Here is a 22,504-nt window from a genome sequence, read left to right as displayed (position 1 = left end):
GAAAAGAGGAAAACCAGCTGTGTTTAGTTAAAAATTCCACGGTAATCTTTTTCATCTATGAATTCACTAAAAGACCTTGTCAACTCACTTTTATCTCCAATACCAGCTCACTTGAATGTGTCTTTGTCACCACACTCGACTTAACAAAATACCACTACAACGTTATAATGGTACCTTATCAATAAAAACTTCTTACATCCAATAACTAATAAAAGCATGCATTTATCCACTTTCTACAGTATCCTGAATTCATGAGTTTTTCCCAAGAGAGAAATTAAAAGGTAAATACCTTTTCATGTTTCTTTAGAAAGCTGGTTTTCTTGATTTTCCCATGATGCTGCAATTAAGGAAAATAATTAAGATGGGGAAAAAAGGTGATACTCCACAAAAACAGAAAACATAATTTAAAACATGGCACATATATACTAATTTACATATCTTAGGCTTTCTTATTTTATTTATTACCACTTAAAATATCAACATATTTTTAGGCCGCTTTGACTTAGACTTCGATTATATACAAGATTACTTCTGTATGAAAGAGGTTAAAATAAAATAATGATACTTCCTAAGAGATTAACTTATTATATTGATTTAGTACAGCATATTTGTTTCTATAAAAACAAAACTTCCACAGATAAATGGGTTTTTATTCATCCCTTAAGGCAGGCTGTCAATTCATATAAGAATCACTGATTGAGAACATTTGGTTCAGCATTTGGGATTTAACAGTGGAGAAAAAAACAGATGTGGTCCTTGCCTTCATGAAACAAAGACTAGTGGGAGAGATAAGCAGAACAACAAATAAAAATTTATTACAAATAGGGGCGCCTGGGTGGCTCAGTCAGTTGAGTGTCTGCCTTCAGCTCAGGTCATGAGCCCAGGGTTCTGGGATCGAGCCCTGCATTGGGCTCCCTGCCCAGCGGGAAGCCTGCTTCTCCCTCTCCCAATCCCCCTGCTTGTGTTCTCTCTCTCGCTATCTCGCTCTCTGTCAAATAAATAAAATCTTTAAAAAAAAATTCATTACAAATATATTTAATAATGAATCAAATTGCATTTTTTTCCCAAAAAGAAAAGAATTCCAAAATGGGATTTCTCCAACTAATGTACATGCAGAAGAGGCTTCTGAATGTTCTAGATAATGCTGTATGGAATGCATAGCACTACTGTAGGAGCTTTAGAACAATGAAGGAATTACCAACGTTAAAATTATTACCATCTCTCATACTTTACACAAAACATTATTTATATATTTTTTAAATCTAGAACTATTACCTAAAGTATACCTGAACTCTTCTGTGAAGCTACCTACGTTCCCCATTCAGGTTGTGACCTTAATTTAAAGTCTTAAAGAGTAAGTCCTAAATGTACATTTAGCAATCTCTTATTCTAATATCTGCCCCTGAGAAACTTACAAGAGTTGAGAAATTTTAAAACATTCCTGGAATCTTCAAAAACAAAGTAAAAAGAAATAATTATTACCTTAAGGAAGAACCTCTTGTCAGTTCTTGCTGGATTGTATGAAGCAAGGTATGCAGCAATCAGAATAAACTTAGAGTAATAGGGAAGCTCCACATGAGTATATGCCGAGAGACCTACATAACAAAAATCTTTTATGAAGGCATTTAATAGGCTACCATTAGATTTTAAGTATCTCTTTATCTTTTCTCACTGATCTTTTGACTTCCATATGGTGTTCTCTGGTAAAAACGACCTACTCCTTGAGCTTAAAATGCCATTATAATGGGCAGCAGGAGTGGTGGTGAACATTACTATTAATCATATTCTTGCTCATTCTATTATTTTTGCTTAGCTCCTCCTATTCTGAAGTCTAAATCCTACCCATCCTGCCCATCAAAGCCATACTTTCCATTAAACTTTCCCTGCTGCTCTCCTATCATACCAAAATAATAGAAAATCTATCCCTACTATGAATTCCTACTTTGTGGATTTCAGTTACAGCCCATGTAACTTTATACATTGTATTAACAGTTAGTTGTACATAAATTATATTTCTTACCAAGCTATATATAATATTTGCTGAAGGAAACACATCTGGGTTTTGGTTTTGGGTTTTTTTTGTATCCCTACAGTACCCCACATGAAGGAAGTAACTAAATGAATGGATAAATAAAACAAAGGAGCCAGTCAAATAGCATCAATTTTTTACAGGAAAGGAAGGAATCTGATATGTACTGAACATCTAGCACAGACACTGTGCAAGGTGTCGCCTTATCACTGAGGCATCTCCAAATCTCTGCAGTAACTTAAAGTTAGACGTTCTTTTCATTTTAGATGAGGGCACTGAGTTGGGTTCGAGGTCATACAGTTAGGGAATTACTGCAGATTTTCTAACGCCGGCATCTACTCCTTTCCATTGGAACACACAACTGAAAATCACTTGTACACCAGCTAGGGCATTGAGAAACAAAACAGACAAAAGAGAACTGCAACACCACTTAATTCTATACCATTTCCTCCAACCACTACCCAGTGATCTACTTTTTAAAATAAGAATACTTTAGATACTCGCTCCTTGAAGTTGTTCTATTGGGATAAATCCAAAGTAATAGTTTCTTTAAATAAAACAAAAGCACAAAGCTTTTTTAAACATAACCAACAGGAATGCATCCCTCAAACTGGGTTAACATAAAACCCAAGAAATACATATATACTGAGATAAAATTGTGTCATACACCTGAACAAAGGCTTTTAAAGAAAATAAATTGCTTGATTTTTATATGACATAATCCAACATTTAGAAAATAGAAAACTGGTATTCGAATTATTTCCTCTCATAAATTGGAGTTTCACACTTAAGAGAAAATCATTAATTAAAATATCGTAATTTGTAAATTTTTTTCCAGAACACTATTTACTGACTGATGCTATCTTTAGTATTAACTTCAATATCTTGATTATCAGTAATCAATTAAAGAAATGTCTCTGGTAATTGTCTCAATACTTCCTTTGATACCTTTAAGTTGTGCTGGATCCGTGTCATCTTTCTGTACCTTTTCCCACTGTGAACTGAGAGAAAATAGAAGAGCAATAATGATTTGAAAATATAAAATCAATATACTGTACTTAAAACAGTCCTAGAAAAAGTAATTTTTTGGTTTAAGAAAACAGTCAATTTCCTTATAAATAAGACAATATATACATGCATGTTACATGTTTGCGCCTCAACAAAATCATTTAGTACTAGAACAATATAAACTTACATATCAATATCCAGATGTTATTTTAATCTTTTTTCCTGATCACAATTTTAAAGCTATCAAAAAGTACCAATAAATAAATAACATCACCTATCCTTCAGTAAAACTCCCAATGCTCCAGTTAGCATATTAGATGCAACTGTTATACACTATTTCTAACTCCATACAATCTTTCTTTTTAAAGATTTCATTTATTTATTTGAGAGAGAGAGACAGCACGCACATGGGTGCGCATGCGCACACAAGCAGAGGAGAGGGGCAGAGGGATAGGCAGAAGCAGGCTTCCCTCTGAGCAGGGAGCCCAACGTGGGGCTCGTTCCCAGGACCCTGGGATCATGACCCTAGCCAAAGGCAAATGCTTAACCAACTGAGCCACCCAGGTGCCCCCTGCATAACAATCTCTTAAAATAAGTACCATCACATCAGAAAATTGAGGCCGACAGGTTAAGCTGCCCAAGGATACCTGGCCAGTCAGTAACACAACTAAGACCTGAATCCTTATAGAATGCCTGCAAAGTTCATGCCATTTCTACTGCCTCACTCTGATCTTACTTGCTATTAAAACTATTAAACACCCTCAAATATTATTAAGAATATGAAGTCATGATATGACAAATCAAATTCATTAGGAAACACACTACAGTGCAGGAAAAAGACAGCCCTGACAGACAGAAATTTTAGCTGTATGACCTTGAATAAATCAATACCCTTCTCACCAAAACATAAGGCAGTTAGATGCAATGATGTGTAAGAACCCTCTCAAACTCTTTAACTCAGTTCTTAAAATACTAATTTAAAAGTAAATGCCAGACCAGAACTAAAGATCCCAAATCAAACTGTATGTATTTTTTTCAAATCTGCAAGCATAGCTGAAAATTATGGAAATATAGGCATACCTCATTTTATCATGCTTCACTGTGCTTTGCCGATGGTGCATTTTTTTTTTACAAATTGAAGGTATGTAGCAACCCCCTGCATCAAGCAAGTCTACCGGTGCCATTTTTCTCACAGCAACTGCTCACTTCATGTCTCTTTGTCACATTTGGGTAATTCTCATACTATTTCAAATTTTTTCATTTTTATTATTCCTTATGGTGATCTGTGACCAGTGATCTTTGATATTACTATTCTAATTGTTTTGGGGTAACAAACTGCACCCACAGAAGATGGCAAACTTAACTGCTCCACTGACTGGCTATTCCCCATCTCTTCCTTTCCTTGGGCTTTCCTACTCCCTGAGACACAACAATATTGAAATAAGGCCAATTAATAACCTTACAGTGGCCTCACAGTGTTCAAGTGAAAGGAAGAGTCACACATCTCTCACTTTAAATCAACAGCTAGAAATGATTATGCTTAGTGAGGAAGTCCTGTCAAAAGCTGGGACAGACCAAAAGCTAGGCCTCTTGCACCAGTCAGCCAAGTTGTAAAGGCAAAGAAAAAGTTCTTAAAGGAAACTGAAGGTGCTACTCCAGTGCACACACAAATGGTAAGAAAGCAAACAGCCTTATTGCTGATATTGAGAACATTTTAGGGGTCATGGATATGGACAGTGATACGGACAGAAGATCAAACCAGCCACAACACTCCCTTAAACCAAAGCCTAATCCAGAGCAAGGCCCTAACTCTTCAATTCTATGAAAGCTGAGAGAGGTGAGGAAGCTATAGAAAAAAAGTTTGAAGCTAGCAGAGGTTGGTTCATGAGGTTTAGAGAAGGAAGCTGTCTCTATAACATAAAAGTGCAAGTTGTGAAGCAGAAGGTGCTGATGTAGAAGCTGCAGCAAGTTACTCCAGAAGATCTAGCTAAGATCATGAATGAAGGTGGCCACACTAAACAAGAGGTTTTCAGTGTAGGTGAAACCGCCTTCTATTGGAAGAAGATGCCATCTGGGACTTTCACAGCTCAGAGCTGACTCTCTTGTAAGGGGCTAATGTAGCTGGTGACTTTAAGTTGAAGCCAATACTCACTGACCATTCCAGAACTCTTAAGCCCCTTAAAAATGATGCTAAATCTACTCTGCCTGTGCTGTATCAATGGAGCAACAAAGCCTGGATGACAGCACATGTGTACAACATCGTTTACTGAGTATTTTAGGCCCACTGTTGAGACCTGCTCAGAAAAGATTCCTTTCAACACATGACTGCTCACTAACAATGGACCTGGTCATCACCCAAGAGCTCTGATGGAGATGGACAATGAGATTCATATTGTTCTCATGCCTCCTAACACAGCGTCCGGTTCTGCAGCCTCCTGATCAAGGAGTCATTTCACTTTATAGTCTTACTATTGAAGAAATACACTTCTCAAGGCTATAGCTGCCATAGATAGTAATTCCTCTGATGAATCTGGGCAAAGTCAATTGAAAACTTTCTGGGAAGAATTCACCACCTTAGATGTCATTAAAAACATTCATGATTCATGGGAAGAAGTCAAATTATCCACATTAACAGAAATTTGAAAGAAGCTGATTCCAACCCTCGTGGATGACTTTGAGGGGTTCAAGACTTCAGTGGAAGAAGTAACTGCAGAAGCGGCAGAAAAACAAGAGAACTAGAATTAGAAGTGTAACTGAATTGTAACTGAACTGCTGCAATCTCATGACAGAACTTTAATACATGAGGAACTGCTTCTGATGAACAACGGCAGTGGTTCCTGAAATGGAATCTGGTTAAGATGCTAATGAAGATTGATGAAATGACAACAAAGGATTTAGAATATGATATAAATTTAGTTGATAAGTTGGCAAGAGCATTTAAAAGTACTGACTCCAATTCTGAAAGTTCTACTGTGGGTAAAATGCTATCAAACAGCACTGCAAGCTACAGAGAAATCGTTTATGAAGGGAAGAGTCAACAGATGCAGCAAATTTCACTGCTGTCTTAAGAAACTGCCACAGCCACCCCAACCCTCAGCAACCACTACCCTGATCAGTGAATAGGCATCAACATCATGACAAGACCCTCCACCAGCCAAAAAAAAAAAAAAGAAAGAAAAAGAAAAAAAAAAAATCACAACTCACTGAAAGCTCAGATGATGGTTAGCGTTTTTTAGCAATAACATTTTTTATTAAGGTATATGCACACTGTGAGGTTTTTTAAAGATAATCTATTGCACTCTTAATAGATGACAATATAATGTGGACTAACTTACATGTGCACTGGGAAACCAAAAAATTCATCTGACTCACTTTATTGCATTATTTTTTTAATTGCAGTAGTCTGGAACAGAACCTGCAATATCTCCAAGGTATGCCTGTACAGCAATACGGGAAATTTTCAGACTACTAGTAACCTATGTGGAGAGCAGACCTAGCACAACAAGCTGACTTTCAAAACAGATCACTTCCTCCACCTGATAGCTCAACATTGCTTCACAGATTATAAGGCATTTTCACATTCACTACTTCTTGTAAATGCAAATAAAAATAAATTTTCATCATTTACATTGTCATAATCCAGACTTTGAGACACTTCAAATTGATAACAGTTTCTTATATAGCAATTACCCATCTAATGTTATTTAAAGTTGCAAAGGACAACCAGGGGATAAAATGACCATCTTTAAATAACTTGATTCCAAGTCAAAGCACTGTATTAACTGAGGTCAAATAGCCTAGAATTTTAAGATGAACCAGGGAAGAAGGCTGGAGTCTTTTTTATAATTCGTCCAAATGGTTTATAAAAGCTGTACAAGCAACATATATTCCTAACAACAGCTTGCTGAGTCAGGAACTAGCCTTCTATGACTTTATTCTTTTTCTTTATTCTGTTTATCCCAATTATTTAATCTCGATTAGGAACTATAAAACATTTTTTTTTAATTTAGCAAATTTTATTTTACATGGGTGAAGGGTCAGGGATAGTAGGGGAAAAAATATATGAGTCACATCTTGAAGTAATTTGAATGCTCTCAAATGGACCAGGAGATATCACCAAAGTTAGATTGCCATTTTCCTACTACCCTATTGGAAAGTCTCACAGGTCCTTTACCAACCACATTACGAGAAAAAAGGGAACGTAAAGGGCATTCTATGATTTGACTACAAAGTTAACCAAGCAGAACAAAAATGCAAACTCTCCTAACTGCCAAAATTTTTTTTTCAAAAAGACAAAGAAAATAACCACAAAAGGAAATTCAACAAATTAACATGACAAAGTTAATAAAGCCTATACACTTCTTACCAATAAATACAAATGAGTGTAATCCAACCATTAAAGAAAAAAGTTTTCAAAATGTCTCAGTAAGGCAGGAGGTCAGATTAGCAATGCTTATTTCTGTGCTCTACACCCTTCTGTGAAAGAAACACATTATAGACTATATATATAACTGTAAATATAAGTAGGCTCCATACCCAACATAGAGCCCCACACAGGGCTTGAACTCACAACCCTGAGATCAAGACCTGAGCTGAGATCAAGTACTTTCATTATTATGTAAAAATCATTTTACTAAGCATCCAAATTTTTCTACCTTTAAAAGAGCAGATCACAGCTTTTCTATTCTGTGGCTTCCGAAAATCCTCATCAGATGACTTTTTATTGTTGAAATAGGAATAACAGTATCTTTGTAATGTTTCTATTTATTTAGAAACTATTAAATTTCTCCCTGAATTATAGCCTAATCAGCTAATTAAACGAAAATCAAAGTTAGTAAAGAAAAATAGTTACAGATTAAGGTATTTATGAGAGAAAAATGATAACACAACTGACCAGGAAGTGAGAAAAGCAGATAGCATTGTTGATGTTTTTAAATTTCCTATATTGCTTTGTAACTGCGACTTAACCTATCACCTGTAAGGCACTGTATTATTCACAAATCATTTTCACACACATTCTTTAAATCTTGGAAGGACTGTGAAAGGAGGAAGCTGAGGCCTAGAGGTTTTTAGGTGACTTGCTAAGACCACAAGTCAGAAAGTGGCTGAAATGGAAATCAAAACTCTGTTCTTCCCACTAAATGCCACCACATTTCCTGAGCAGTTTCGCTGCTATGAAATTCTAGTAATAGACAAATGTAGACTTATGACTTGATTTACACATTGCTTTAATAATCAAATTTTCATTATACCTATTCAAATATCTAACACAAATATAAAAAACAAAGCTAAAGTTGATTTTCCTGTAGCTTTCCAGACTTAAAAAAAAAAAAAATTGTGAGATATACACCTTACTTCAAGCTGTGTAACCTGTTGGTTAAAAATTGTCTGTCCTTCCCAAAATAAGAAGAAATGATTCAAAACTCATATGAGTTTTTTCCTAACATGAAGAAGGTAAAGGAAAACACGTACACTTTAGCAGATAAAATATCCAAACTAAAGATAGAAATATTATACACAGTAAACAGAAAGTTACCTTGATATTTCCCTGAGATAAACAGTCTGCATGGCTCTCTTCAAATGAGGTTCAATATTTCTCCAGAGTTTGCGAGTATCACGTTCATTTGCTACTCCAAAAGGGAGAAAATTTCAAAAATGCAGATCTTACAGAAATCATTTCAAAACAAATATTAATAAGTAAAATTACATAGTTACCTTCTCCTTTAACCACAGGCTCACAATATTTAGGAAAATTAAGTACTGCCTGTAAATAAAGGGAAAAAAAGAGAGAGAAAGCACTTTTTCACCACAAATAGGAATTATTTTCCAAGTACAATGTTTATTAGAATGTAGGCAATTTTATTTCAATATAATTACTCAAGTAAGATATTATTATAGCTTATTACAATAATAAAACAATAAATATAAAAAATGATAGTAAAACAACATGCAAAATACTCCTGAACTGGCTAAATCCTGCCTAATATGTTAGCCTCTAGATATAAAGTAATATAACAAAGCATAATTTGTAATTTTAGTTTATAATTCTGTCACAAAGGACCACAAAACACACAATACCACTAGCCCAAAGAATTACCCTGTTACTCTCCAACATTTAAACATTTTCACAAATCAAACATCAATTCATTCAGTACGATTCAAAATTAGGAGACTGGCAGCACCACCTGAGACTACTATAAATTCAAGTTCTTGGCACGATGCCAGGCATACATGATCAGAACCTCTAAGAATGAGATCCAGGAACCCATGTTTTAACAATCTCTCTGAGAATTCTATGTATTCCAAGGTCTGAGAAGTACTAATCATAATTACTTAACAGTTTTCCATGATCAGCACTGGAATTCTACCGAGAGGTAGTTCAAGCAAACTGATAAAAACATGCCGTTGCCATTTATTAATATTAACTTGATCACAAGTATTTCATACTGAAATGACTCCATAATGAAGCCTGGAGAAAGACAGACATAAATGTGTAACTATCCAACCTCAAATCTAGAAGATAACAGAGCTAAGAACTAACCTTGAAACAATTTTTCCTATTTTATTCCATAAAAAGCAATTGTTTAGGGCAGAAAAATCTTCCAAACTGTGTTAAGTGTAGAGAGGCCAACTTTCTTTTTTTTTTTTTAAAAAAAGGTTTTATTTATTTATTCATTAGACAGAGATAGTGACAGCCAGCGAGAGAGGGAACACAAGCAGGGGGAGTGGGAGAGGAAGAAGCAGGCTCACAGCGGAGGAGCCTGATGTGGGGCTCGATCCCACAACGCCAGGATCACGCCCTGAGCCGAAGGCAGACGCTCAACCGCTGTGCCACCCAGGCGCCCCTGAGAGGCCAACTTTCTTAACTTAGTTTCAGGTTTTTGGATCTAAACACTGCTTAATAACAGTAATGTCTCAATGTCAGGAGTAAACAACTTGGCTAACTGCTTTTTTTCTTGGCCAAAACATCAAAATATTTGTTTAATCATTTACAAATAGCAGTAATGATTCTGAGATCAAGACCTGAGCTGAGATCAAGTCCGATGCTTAACCGACTAAGCCACCCAGGTACCCCTTGTGCTTTTCTGTACGTATGCTACACTTTAATCAAAAAGTCAAGGGGAAAAAAAGAAAAACAAACCTAAGTAGGTTATTTCTCCTAATTAAAGACTGCCTCCCCCTTAAGCACCTTTCACCAAAAAATAGCTCTTCCCTAGGTGGAAAAGACATCCTCATTCATAAATCAACCAGTATAAAGATATAAAAGAGTGGTGAAGGACACCCACTCACCCAGCCATCTGTCAAACCAAACCTGGCAATCAACGGAATGATAGCTGTTCTGCCAGATCATCCTTCAAATTTCATATTCTTATGACTTTAACATATGATGCAAGCCTACAGCAGTTTTAGTTAGCAGTCTCCATACCCAAGCCATGGTTTATGTTCTTGGACACAGGAAGATTACAATATATTTTTAAGTCCATGAACGTTTGCTCCGCAGAGGGAGGAAGAGAACTAAAATTAACTGATCCCCTTCAGCTATCAGGCATTCTACACGTGATCCCCCCGCCCCCCCCCTTTTTTTTTACCTCACAAAAGTCCTCTGAGGCAGATATTATACCTACTTAACAAAAGAGAAAACTCAAGTTCAAAAAGGTTAAGTAACTTGCCAAGAACATACTGCTGGTAAATGACACTTGTGTTTCTTCATCTATAAAATGAAAATTCATGATAATGCCTTCCTTCACAGGGTTGTTTTAAGAATTGAGTCAATATTGGTAAAAGGCTTAAAACAGTGGCCAGCACACAAAAAGTACTCAATTATACTGGCTATTATTTAAGAGGTAGTTGTAGTCTAGTGCTTATGAACACATGCTCTGGAGCCAGACCCTATGATTCTTTATTCGCAAAATTTTATAATCTAATTCATTTTCATTCTCAGGGACCATTTTTCTCTAGCATACAATCATATCGTAAAAATAAAGCAAAAATACCTAATATGTATAGAAACATATTGGTGTGTACTGTCTTTTGAGTCAACTGAGAGCTAGGAGACAAATCTGCAACCATTTCAGAACTGTGACAGTTTCTTCCTTATCAAAAAAATAATAATAATTGTTTGAAAAATACATGAAAGAATTTGAGATTTGAGAGTGTCAGACTGTTTGAAGTAAAAATTACGTTGGGTTGGTCAGCTGCATGTTAGGCGAGTTATGTGCAAGGCAGAAGGCTCTGTAACTCTGAGCAGCTTCTCTGCGCCAGCTCCCTTCACTGTCCTGTGACCCAGAACCCACCTCTCCCCATGCTCCAAACATCCATGGGACGATCTACCTAGTCCCCTGCTCAAAAGTAAGATCGAAACTTCTATTCCCTAGAAAGTGCTGGGTCCTGGCTACATAAAAACCAGCTGTATTATTTTGTCAAAATAATTCACAAAAAGTAAATGATCCCCCCCAGAAATTATTTGTACTTTAAAAGGAGAATATTTATTCAAATAACTTAGTGTTATCAGTAATATCACTTAACATATTTTTATAAGCACTTTAATAGAGAATATTTCATTTTATCCTCATAAAATTCATCTGAGATATGTATTCTTGGTTACTACTCCCCCCTACTTTAAAAATGAGGAACCTGAAGTACATAAAATTACATACATTACATAGCTGGTAAGTGGCAGAGCTGAGGTATTTTAATATTAAGTCCTCTGCTCATTCTACCATACATACTTTGATTATGGGACACCCACTTCTTAGTCACTATGTCACTGGTCACCACAGGCACATGGTCTAACCACAACAAAAACTTGGCATAAGAAATTTGGAATTGGTGCGCCTGGGTAGCGCAGTCGTTATGCGTCTGCCTTCGGCTCAGGGCGTGATCCCAGTGATCTGGGATCGAGCCCCACATCAGGCTCCTCTGCTGAGAGCCTGCTTCTTCCTCTCCCACTCCCCGTGCTTGTGTTCCCTCTCTCGCTGGCTGTCTCTGTCAAATAAATAAATCAAATCTTTAAAAAAAAAGAAAGAAACTTGGAATTGCACTCTAAAAGATTACTAAGCTCTGCCTAAGCAATTAATTTTTCTGAGTAATTTCTAAGAAAATTATGATATTTAAAAAGAAAAAAGTGGGGCGCCTGGGTGGCACAACGGTTAAGCGTCTGCCTTCGGCTCAGGGCGTGATCCTGGTGTTATGAAATCGAGCCCCACATCAGGCTCCTCCGCTATGAGCCTGCTTCTTCCTCTCCCACTGCCCCTGCTTGTGTTCCCTCTCTCGCTGGCTGTCTCTATCTCTGTCGAATAAATTTAAAAAAAAAATCTTTAAAAAAATAAAATAAAATAAAAAAATAAAAAGAAAAAAGTTTAAAATACAATAAACTTCATGTGTAACAGATTTGTTTTAAAAGGACCATGTAGGGACGCCTGGGTGGCTGAGTCATTAAGCGTCTGCCTACAGCTCAGGGCGTGATCCCGGCGTTCTGGGATCGAGCCCCGCGTCAGGCTCCTCCGCTGGGAGCCTGCTTCTCCCTCTCCCACTCCCCCTGCTTGTGTTCCTCTCTCACTGGCTGTCTCTCTGTCAAATAAATCGATAAAATCTTTAAAAAAATAAAATAAAATAAAATAATAAAATTTTTACGAAATGAACCATTCTGTGTTTGGCATTTATAAATGAATATAAAATAACTTGCTGGCCATTTTAAAAATTATAATGACTATTTTTTAAGACTATCATAAAAACAGAAAGGACAAACCTAAATGAATATTCGAAGTAGTACTTTACTTTCTCTTATCTTGTGCTACCTACACACTTAGCCTCCAAAAAAAATAGTACTTAAAGAAATAATTTATAAAGCAAATTTAAAAGCATATACATAGAAAAGATGCCTAAAAAGAATCCTTTGCAGGTGATTTATTAAACTTTCAATAACTATGACATTTACAAACTCTGAAACAAATAGTATCCACTTGAAGGAAAATATACCTTTATTATCCTATGTTCCACATATGGAGGAAAATAAGAACACTGCTACTTTTTTCCTGTGCTTAAAGATCATTTCTTACATATATTAGTTTTACTAGTAGTAGTAAAAGCTTAAACCACCCTTCAAGCTTCAAGTTTATGAACATGATGTAACAATAACAACAACAACAAAACTATAACTTCATCCCTAAACAATTTCTCAGTAAAACCTAAAGGGTTAAAAAGGGACTGTATAAGATACCATATTTAAATACATATTTTCTTTTACACTTTATCTAGATGTAGTTTCCTAAATAATTCTTTCTTCTTACACTTTACGCTCTACTTTGAAATGGCTGCAGGCGCAGATTCCCACAGGATTCAGGTAAGTTGTGGTAACTGCAGGTTACTTCCCAGGCAAAATGGTAGAGGACTGTTTCCCCTTGACTCTACCTCATGCAGGTACTGTGTACTAACCCCTCTCCTCTCTGTAAGCCCCTCTGCTGTCATTTCCTTTGGGCACCAGGGATCCAAGACGTTCAATTGCTGGAGAAATGTTAGTGATGAGCTTGAACTAGAAGCTTGTCTCTTCTTTTTTCCCTACTCAGAAGATGCTTGGTGTCTACATCTACATCAGAAGAAGCCTAAAATCTAAAACTTAGAAAAACATACTAAATGTAAACACGATTTGAAACTGTCACCTTCTTCTACATCCTGTCTCAAACACACATTCAAACACATACTGAATCCCTCTACGTGACTCTTTTCAGAGCAAAGAGTAAAACAAAGAAAACGTGCTAAAACCTATAGAATTTGTTCCTTTTAAAGTAATTGTTTTCCAGGGCGCCTCGGTGGCTCAGTCGGTTAAGCAACTGCCTTCATTCAGCTCAGGTCATGATCCCAGGGTCCTGGGATTGAGTCCCGCATCAGGCTCCCTGATCAGTAGGTAGCCTGCTTCTCCGTCTGCCCCTCCCTGTGCTCATGTTCTCTCTCTCTCTAATGGATGAATAAAATCTTAAAAAAAAAAAAAAAAAGTAACTGTTTTCCAGCCTTAATTATATTACTACTTTTTCTTACATCTTAGTATTAATGGAAGGTTTCTAAAAGGGAAACCAGATACTCTTGCCTCCTCCCCTTCATACCCAATTAAAAAGTAGAAAGATTGGGGCGCCTGGGTGGCACAGCGGTTAAGCACCTGCCTTCGGCTCAGGGCGTGATCCCAGTGTTCTGGGATCGAGCCCCACATCAGGCTCCTCCGCTATAAGCCTGCTTCTTCCTCTCCCACTCCCCCTGCTTGTGTTCCCTCTCTCGCTGGCTGTCTCTATCTCTGTCGAATAAATAAATAAAATATTAAAAAAAAAAAAAAGTAGAAAGATGAAAGAAAAATTAAAGTAAGTCTTATTACTTTATAAATTACCTGTGAAATATAAATAGCTTTACTACTCTTTTAAATAATGTTTTAAGTAATTATTCATATAAATATTAAAAGTAATCCTTTATATAAAGATAAGTAATTCAAGGTCCGTGGCTCATGAAAGACCTGTAAGTAAGGCTTCTGACTATCCTTAAGTTCATCTAGATGCCAGACCACTACTGCTACATACACAAAACCTGAGAGAAACGTTACAAAAATTAAAAGACATAAAATTACTTATTAAGCTTTTACACCTTCTGTTTCTCTTCATTTTGATTTTAATGAAGTTTTACATTTTCCGTAATTAGAAAAAGAGAAAGAAGGAAACAAAAAACACTCCTAAGGAAGAGTGAGAAGACATAACTAAAGATGAATGAAGGCTTTCTGATCAGATTGAAGTTTGTAATAAGGAACAGACTTCCACCTACTTACGTTAGCCTCAAAAGGCCATATCCAAATTTCTAGAATAAATGTTCAGCTTCTAGCCTACCTCACAACACTTCTACATGGAAAAATATTAAAAGATGTACTTTTCTTTTTTTTTAAAGTAAAAAGCTCACTCACCAGATGTCTGAGCTCTTTCAAATCTCGGCAGACAGTGTAGAAAACTCCAAGAAGAATATTAATGTAGGCAGCATAGAAATCAGCTGAATACTCTGGAGGATGATCATGTGACAGGATCTTTTGAAGGTTCCCTGTTCAAAGGACACACATGAACTTAAGGATTAACCCAGCACCCAAAAAGTTATAACTTCTGGCATTTTATAACAAGGGTATAAAACAATAAATATACAGGCCCAACGACTATTAAGGAATAAGGAAACTGTTCCAAGAGTAGAAAAGTAACACAACTTTTGAAACTGAGGTAAAAGAATTATGAATCTAATATTCTAAAAACATTACTAAAAATTGCTTAAGACAAATATTAAACAATGGCATCTAAAGAAAATCTCAAGAACCTCTGCAGGCAAAATCAATATCAAGAGTGAAAAATAATATATGCTCTATTTCTTTTTCTGCCTAAATCAACTAGAAACAAGCAGGGGTACTACATAAACAACCACCAAACTGGAAAATGCTTTTCATTTTTTCAAAAATAAAAAGAATTCATAAGTTTTTATGAAAATTGTCATCTTTACTTTGTCATTCCTCCTTTTAAGAATCATGTTTTCTTCCTAAAGCTTTGGTATCTTTACTGTATTTCTCATCTATCTTAAACTCTTTATACAATATCACACATTTAGAATCCTAAACTTTATTTTATCCTGCTGGAAATATCCTATTGTAGAAGCACAGTTAAAATTAAAAGTGAAACAGCCACCCGTTATTTAAAAATTTCCCATTTTAGTACATGAAATCAATTAGTCATTCTTTCCTTATTGCAATTCCCTCTGGCTCCCTGGTGCGACGGTCTCTTTAGAGTCCTCAGTTAGGGGTTCTTTGACTAGTTCTACAGGTTCAGGATTTTTGCAATACTTACAAGTAAAAACTCTTATAGGATGTTCTGACCAAGTCAGGTTCCCTTTAAAAGGTGAGTATTTTTACCATGGATACTATGTCATTTACCATCAGCCCTTGACTCTACCACTCTCTTGTTCCTCACAATCAGTTAGATACAGGTGCAAGATCGAACAATATATATGGCCTATCACTGGATATATATTAAGAGAAACATATATATAGTTATATGTCAAGGGCTCTTTTAGATAGGACTGCTGACTGAAAAAACAAAACATAGCACACTTCAAAGCCCAGCCACATGCTTGGAATATTATCCTGAACGGATTCTGTATGAGAGACTTACTAGATCTGCATTTTTTATATCATAACCACTGAAAAAAAAACACACAAAGTCCAAAACTTGACTTTGGAGTCCATGTATTTTTACATTCTAATAGGACATTTTAAATTTAATGTTACTAAGCTTTTTAAAACCATGCATGGAAAAATATAGGATACACAGAAAGTTTCTAAAAGGTGCCTTAAAACTTGGGAGATAGAAGGGATGGATGGTCAGACAGATAAACATACAAAGGCAAAAAAGATAGTCTACAAATGCATGGATGCAGAAATCTGGAAAACAGGTTTCCAGCTCAGACTGCACTCCTAAGCTCCTCCTGAACATCTCTATCTAGACACCCCTTACCGGTGACTCTCAGTGCCTCACATGAAAGTTGGTTAGTTGTTACCATTGGCTCAATCCTGACGGAAGTGTTATAAGTGTTATAAGAGTTAGAGATCTCACTGTGTTTCTATAAAAATAAACCAGCTGCTTAGTTAAGACTACAGGCAAAACTGCAGAGTACAACTCTATGTTATGGAAGCTCGAATGGTTTGGGACTATTCAAACTTATGGAAAAATCCCAACTTTAACAGAAAGTCAAAAATAGTATGCTAACAGGTAGTAAATAAAGGGAAGGAGAAACCATATGACTGGTCTCCTGTTGTCCCAAAATTACACTATCAAAGTATAGTTTAAAACACAAAGAACAACCATTTCTAACTTGAAGAACTTCAGCTTCTAGTCATGAAAAAGTAAGAGGCTCCAGAAATATTTCCTGCAACAAACTAAAAACTGGACAAAATGTAAAAAAAACACTATTTTCAGACATCAAACAACAAGCAATAAAGGACTGTGATACCTGAGAAAAAAGGAAACAAATGAGCCATCAGCCAGGCTTTCTAACAAGAGGTAATTTTAGAACTGTGGTACAGAAAAGTTCCAAAAGGAGCCATTAATCCCAATGAGAACACAAAGACCAGAGTAGAGGGAGCTATCTAAGGCAGTCAGAATGTGCAGGGTAGAGTACAACAGAGAAAGAGCTATGGAAAGAAACAGCTCCAGAAATCTACATAGGGGTTCTCCTTGAGTCTTGCCTGAATACCAATCTCTATATGCACAGAGTAAAACCCTATAGGCCAAGCAAGAACTACTTCTGGGGTTAAACAATTAATGGAGAGTTGTCAGTAAAACGTTATCAGAGCTCACAAAGAACTGTAAATCATTCATACTGTCACCAGTCAGAATGAAAAAACTATGCTGAATACATGTGGCATTCAGTAGAGATCCCAGAAGGGCTATGTCGTAAAAGCAGAGCTAAAATTACCCCAGGAAAAAAGGCCACTCCAGAGCATCCCTCCAAAAAAGCTTAAAAATACCCCTAAAAGAGTCAGATATATCTTCAAGAAATTTAAATGCTTCCTAGAAAAATGTCCAACATACAACAAAAAACAGATATCTGTTATTCAATCAAAAATTACTAAATACACAAAGTAGTATAATGAATACCCATAATAGATAAAAATTAGTCAACAGAAACAAACCCAAAATGAAAGAGATCATGGAATCAATAGACAAGGACATTAAAACAACTATTATAAACATCTCATAAGCTCAAAAACACAAAGGAAAACAAAAGCATAGTAAGATCTGTAATGAAAATTCTAGTGGATGGGATTAACTGCAGATTAGACACTTGTAGAGGGAAAAAAAAGTCAGTGAATCCAAAGACATAGAGAAAAAAACTATCCCCGATAAAACACAAAGAAGAAAGATTTAAAATTTAGGGGTGCCTGGGTGGCTCAGTTGTTAAGTGTCTGCCTTGGGCTCAGGTCATGATCCCAGGGTCCGGGGATCGAGCCCCACATCGGGCTCCCTGCTCAGCGGGAAGCCTGCTTCTCCCTCTCCCACTCCACTGCTGGTGTTCCCTCTCTCACTGTGTCTCTCTCTGTCCAATAAATAAATAAAATCTTTAAAAAAAAAAAGATTTAAAATTTAAATAAGTAAACAGATTCAGTGAGACAATATCAAGTGGTCTAACATACATATAATGCAGTCCCAGGATAAGGCAAGAAAAGGGGGCACAGGGAACAAAGATAAAACATTTGAAGAAACAAGGGCTGAAAATTTTCCAAAGTCATTGAAACTATACAATTCATGCATCCAAGAAGCTCAAGCAAGACAAACAATAAAAGATTTTTTATTTCTTTCAAGTCCAAATAATAATTTAATATGGGGTTTATGTTGGGGTACCTGGGTGGCTCAGTCAGTTAAGTGTTCAACTCCTGATTTCAGTGCAGCTCATGATCTCAGGGTCATGAGCTCAAGCCCTAAATTGGGCTCCGTGCTCAGCCCATAGTCTGCTTGAGATTCTCTCCCCACCCTTGGCCCCTCCCCTCTCTCATACTTTGTCTCTCAAATAAAATCTTTTTTAAAAATATGCAGTTTATAATAAATATAGAAGTAAAACACAGTACAAAAACAGCACAAATGTTGTGAGACAGGAAACTATAAGTCACTGAGATTTTCAGATTGTTTATTGGAGCATAACCTTTCCTGAATGATAGAATAACTAAACCAAACCAAAAAGCTGATGAAGTGCATTATAATTCACTGGGGGGGGGAAAAAACCGCCTTGCCAAAAGATGAGTAGTCTGCATGTGGTAGAGATTAGAAACAAGAATTCCAAACTGGGACCCCTAGTGATCACTGCTGAGACAGGGCATCCTGAACATCAAATATCATATTCTTATAAATGGTATGTGTATCAAGTTATGATTGGATGACATTAGCCACTAAGATTATCCCTTTACTCTGGTTCCATGCTTACTCTAACTACAATTTGGCTTATCAATTAATGTTTCCTTTTTGAATGCCTTTCTATGTGATTATGGGTTGCTTTTTAAAAAAAAATCTTGGTATGTAGAAGGCCCTGAATTAAATCATCAGATTAAGCATGGCTCCATTATTACATACTCTCTGAAATTGGCCAGATCACTTTAATTAAATATATCCCCAAATTCTCTCCATCTGTGATGCTTTGTAATCTTTACTTTCCAAAATTTTAAATCAAATTCTACAATTATACCATACTTCAGTACAACTTCACTAAGATGTAGAAAATCAGCTTTTAAAAAAATAATTTCCTTAAATTCTAAATAGTTTTTCAGTACTTAAACCCTAAATGGGTCATGAAATAAGTTAACTTTGAACAGTGATGACACAGGCACAAAGGAATTTTTTTAATGAAATCCTTGATTTATTCCTTTTCTTCCTACTCTTTTCTCTTCTTCCTATTTTGCAATCTTCATGTAAGAGAAGCTATTGAAAATAAGGGTTCCCTTTACCTATTTTGGGTTCCTTTCTTCTATTTCAGTTAATTAGCTCAGGCAAGGTGTCCTTTGATTGCTGTTCCAGTGTAAGTAGGCAAAAATGTGTTTATCTTAACAATGAATGTTTACAGCTGATTAGTTCAGAGGGCTAGTGTTAATGAGGCCAAGGTCAAGGAATGCTATTTTTTCATAGCCTGCGTTATGTTTCACATTCATAAACTTTGAATCAGAAGCATCATACTTGTATAGTGACAACACAATACTAATCTACAAAACTATTCAGCAACACAAAAGGCTACAGTGTTCTTCCAAAAACAAAAACAATCAAGATCTATGAAATTTAAGATAAAATAAAAACCAAAAAGAAATAAGAAATGCAAGGCCTAGTAGTTGGTATCATAAGAGGAACACTAACGAAAAATAAAATGAGATTTACAAAGTTAAAAGATACATTCCACATAGTACTTAACCCAAATATATGGTAAATAAAGATTTTCACACAATTTAGATGTGCTTTGCCAACCTAGTCTGACTCTTATTTGTATGGATATTACCACCACAATATATACATCTTACTATACTGACTAAAAAATGTGAAAATACACCATTAGCACGAATATGTGAAGAATACTTATTCAAAAAACTTTAGTAACTATGTGAGAATAACCCCTCACAGTTCCAAAATAAAGCCTCTGTAAGTGCAGATACTTAACGTTTTATCTGAGATTGGCAGCAAATCTGAAAAGATTAAGACATCAAAGAATTTCATTTGAATATGGCTAGCTTAATCTTTCAAAAAACAAAAACTATTTTAGTGAATATCATTTGTCAAAACAAAGTTTTAAAATTTACCTATGCTATAATCAGGGAAATACAAGACAAATGGCTCAAAGCACCCAGTATTTGGACGAAACTTTTCCCAAACAATTTCACTGAGAAATAGAACAGTCACATTTCTGTCAGTCTGGAAAAGAAAGAAAAATAAAAGTAACTTTGCATTTAAAAATCTTAATCAGAGCAGCAATTCCATTTGAATTTTTCTTTCAAATAAACCCAGCAAAGTTACAACATATAACAAGTTATTTGCATATTAATAAGCCTTATTTATAAAACCTAATCAAGGAGCTCACCCACATGCAAATTTTCATACATAATTACTTAGAATTTCCATAAAACTTTTAGGTTAACCGACATTTCGGTTACCCATGAACGCTAGGACAGTCATACAAGGGTTTCTTTTATAGAAACCAAGAAGCGCATTTGCTTAATAATTAAGACGAGATCCTTTTATGGGAATTTTCAAGGAAATCATTAGCTTACAATCAATAAAAAAATGTGCAACTTAATATCTCTTATCATTAAAATAGCTACAGAAACCCAGAGAGGAAATAAGAGTTAAACAAAAAGGGATATGCTGTACTTAAAACCATATAGCATTAGGAAACTTTTAAGGGTTTTTTTAAAAGCTATTTTCACACAAACACATGAGCAAAACATGCTGAATATACATTAAAAACATTAAATACACACACAAAACACCACTGTAAAGTAAAGTCATCTTTTGAAGTCTATTTGGAAGTATTATCAGTATACCAAAATGAACACTTAAGAAAACAAGCTCAGCATGTATATGTCCTACAGAGTGGCCACAAATGCCCTATGATGCTAGTTACATTTTATCTGGAGACACACTTCTGCATTTTCAACACAAATTTTAATTTTTTCCCATATTCTTTTTGACATCTCCCAAGTGACAGAGCAGGCATGATAGCTGTTTTGTTCTATAACTATTCTTAGGATCCAAACACATAAATTACACTATACTTTGATGGTGATTTACTATTTATTGATTCCTAACTTACATGTAATCTTATGTTCCAATTTTCATTACCTAGAAAAACATTCTTTTGGCTAACAAAGATAAGCTGAGTTCAGTAAATTAATAATTCCACAAAAATCTAGCTTCTTTTTGAGAAAGAGGAAAGGATTTTTACTTTCAAATGTTTTTTGTGTCCTTGAATTTATTTCTATAGGGATAAAAAAGTATACTCTAAATACAATCTTGATTACATAGCATTGAGTGGTTTTGCTTTAAAAAAATGATCATCTAAAAGCATTTGATAACATCAGTTCAAAAACAGAAAGGATTGGGATAGGCCGGTGATGGGTATTAAGGAGGGCACATACTGCATGGAGCACTGGGTGTCACACGCAAATAATGAATCATGGAACACTACTTCAAAAACTAAGGATGTACTGCATGGTGACTAACATAACATAATAAAAAAATTATTATAAAAAAATAGAAAGGTCTAAAAAACAGATGATATTTATCTATCTGAAAGAATTTTAAGTTGGTAATGTTCACACCTCATCTCACCTTCAATATACAATGATATCTATCATAACTTAAACTTCATTTTGCTCAGATATGTAATATAAAAAACATGAAATGCTGGGGTACCTGGGTGGCTCATCTGTTTAAGCATATGACTTCAGCTCAGGTCATAATCTCAGGGTCCTGGGACTAAGCCCTGAGCCCCGAGCCGCATGTTGGGATCCCCACTCAGTGGAGAGTCTGCTTCTCTCTCCCTCTCTGCCTCTCCCCAACCTCATGCACACAGGAGCGTACTCTCTCTCTCTCAAATAAATAAAATCTTAAAAAAAAAAAAAAAACCCACATGAAATGCCTTTACTAGATTTCTCCTAAATGAAATATATTTTTTAAAATCAAGCATATTTCCAGAAATGTCAAAACAAGTCTCTTTTCTGGTAGAGGTGAGATTACTGTGAATCTTTTCATCATCTTCAGTTTCCATAATTACAACTAAAAAAAAGTGAAAGGCCTAACTACTATGAAGGTACGCATGATGACCATTACTAGGCATGAGGGGTAAAATGAGGTAAGCTATAGTGGAAGAGCAAGAGGGCAGCAAGAATGTACTCTAGACACCAGACAAGGAATCCTAGAGCAATGGGGACAG

General features: G+C 35.7%; 1 protein-coding gene across 10 annotated transcripts in view; it reads right to left on the bottom strand.

The window, feature by feature from the left end:
• Nucleotides 1–22,504, bottom strand: part of ORC5 (origin recognition complex subunit 5) — a 183,185-nt gene that overhangs the window by 145,654 nt on the left and 15,027 nt on the right. For all 10 annotated transcript variants that reach the window (XR_008956394.1, XM_057304385.1, XM_057304386.1 and 7 more), the window contains exons 5-11: nucleotides 20,373–20,484; nucleotides 14,973–15,103; nucleotides 8,753–8,801; nucleotides 8,574–8,664; nucleotides 2,978–3,030; nucleotides 1,483–1,595; nucleotides 290–337 (exon numbers count right to left, since the gene is read on the bottom strand). Coding sequence is in view for 9 of the 10 variants with exons in the window: in XM_057304385.1 (XP_057160368.1) it covers nucleotides 290–337; nucleotides 1,483–1,595; nucleotides 2,978–3,030; nucleotides 8,574–8,664; nucleotides 8,753–8,801; nucleotides 14,973–15,103; nucleotides 20,373–20,484 (597 nt within the window). In the remaining variant the exon portion in view is untranslated. The remainder of the gene's footprint in view (nucleotides 1–289; nucleotides 338–1,482; nucleotides 1,596–2,977; nucleotides 3,031–8,573; nucleotides 8,665–8,752; nucleotides 8,802–14,972; nucleotides 15,104–20,372; nucleotides 20,485–22,504) is intronic.

The sequence above is a fragment of the Ursus arctos genome, unplaced genomic scaffold (assembly GCF_023065955.2).
Source record: "Ursus arctos isolate Adak ecotype North America unplaced genomic scaffold, UrsArc2.0 scaffold_3, whole genome shotgun sequence".
Classification (NCBI taxonomy): Eukaryota; Metazoa; Chordata; class Mammalia; order Carnivora; family Ursidae; genus Ursus; species Ursus arctos.
The sequence above is the reverse complement of the archived record's forward strand: the minus strand, read 5'-3'. Positions and strand labels throughout refer to the sequence as shown.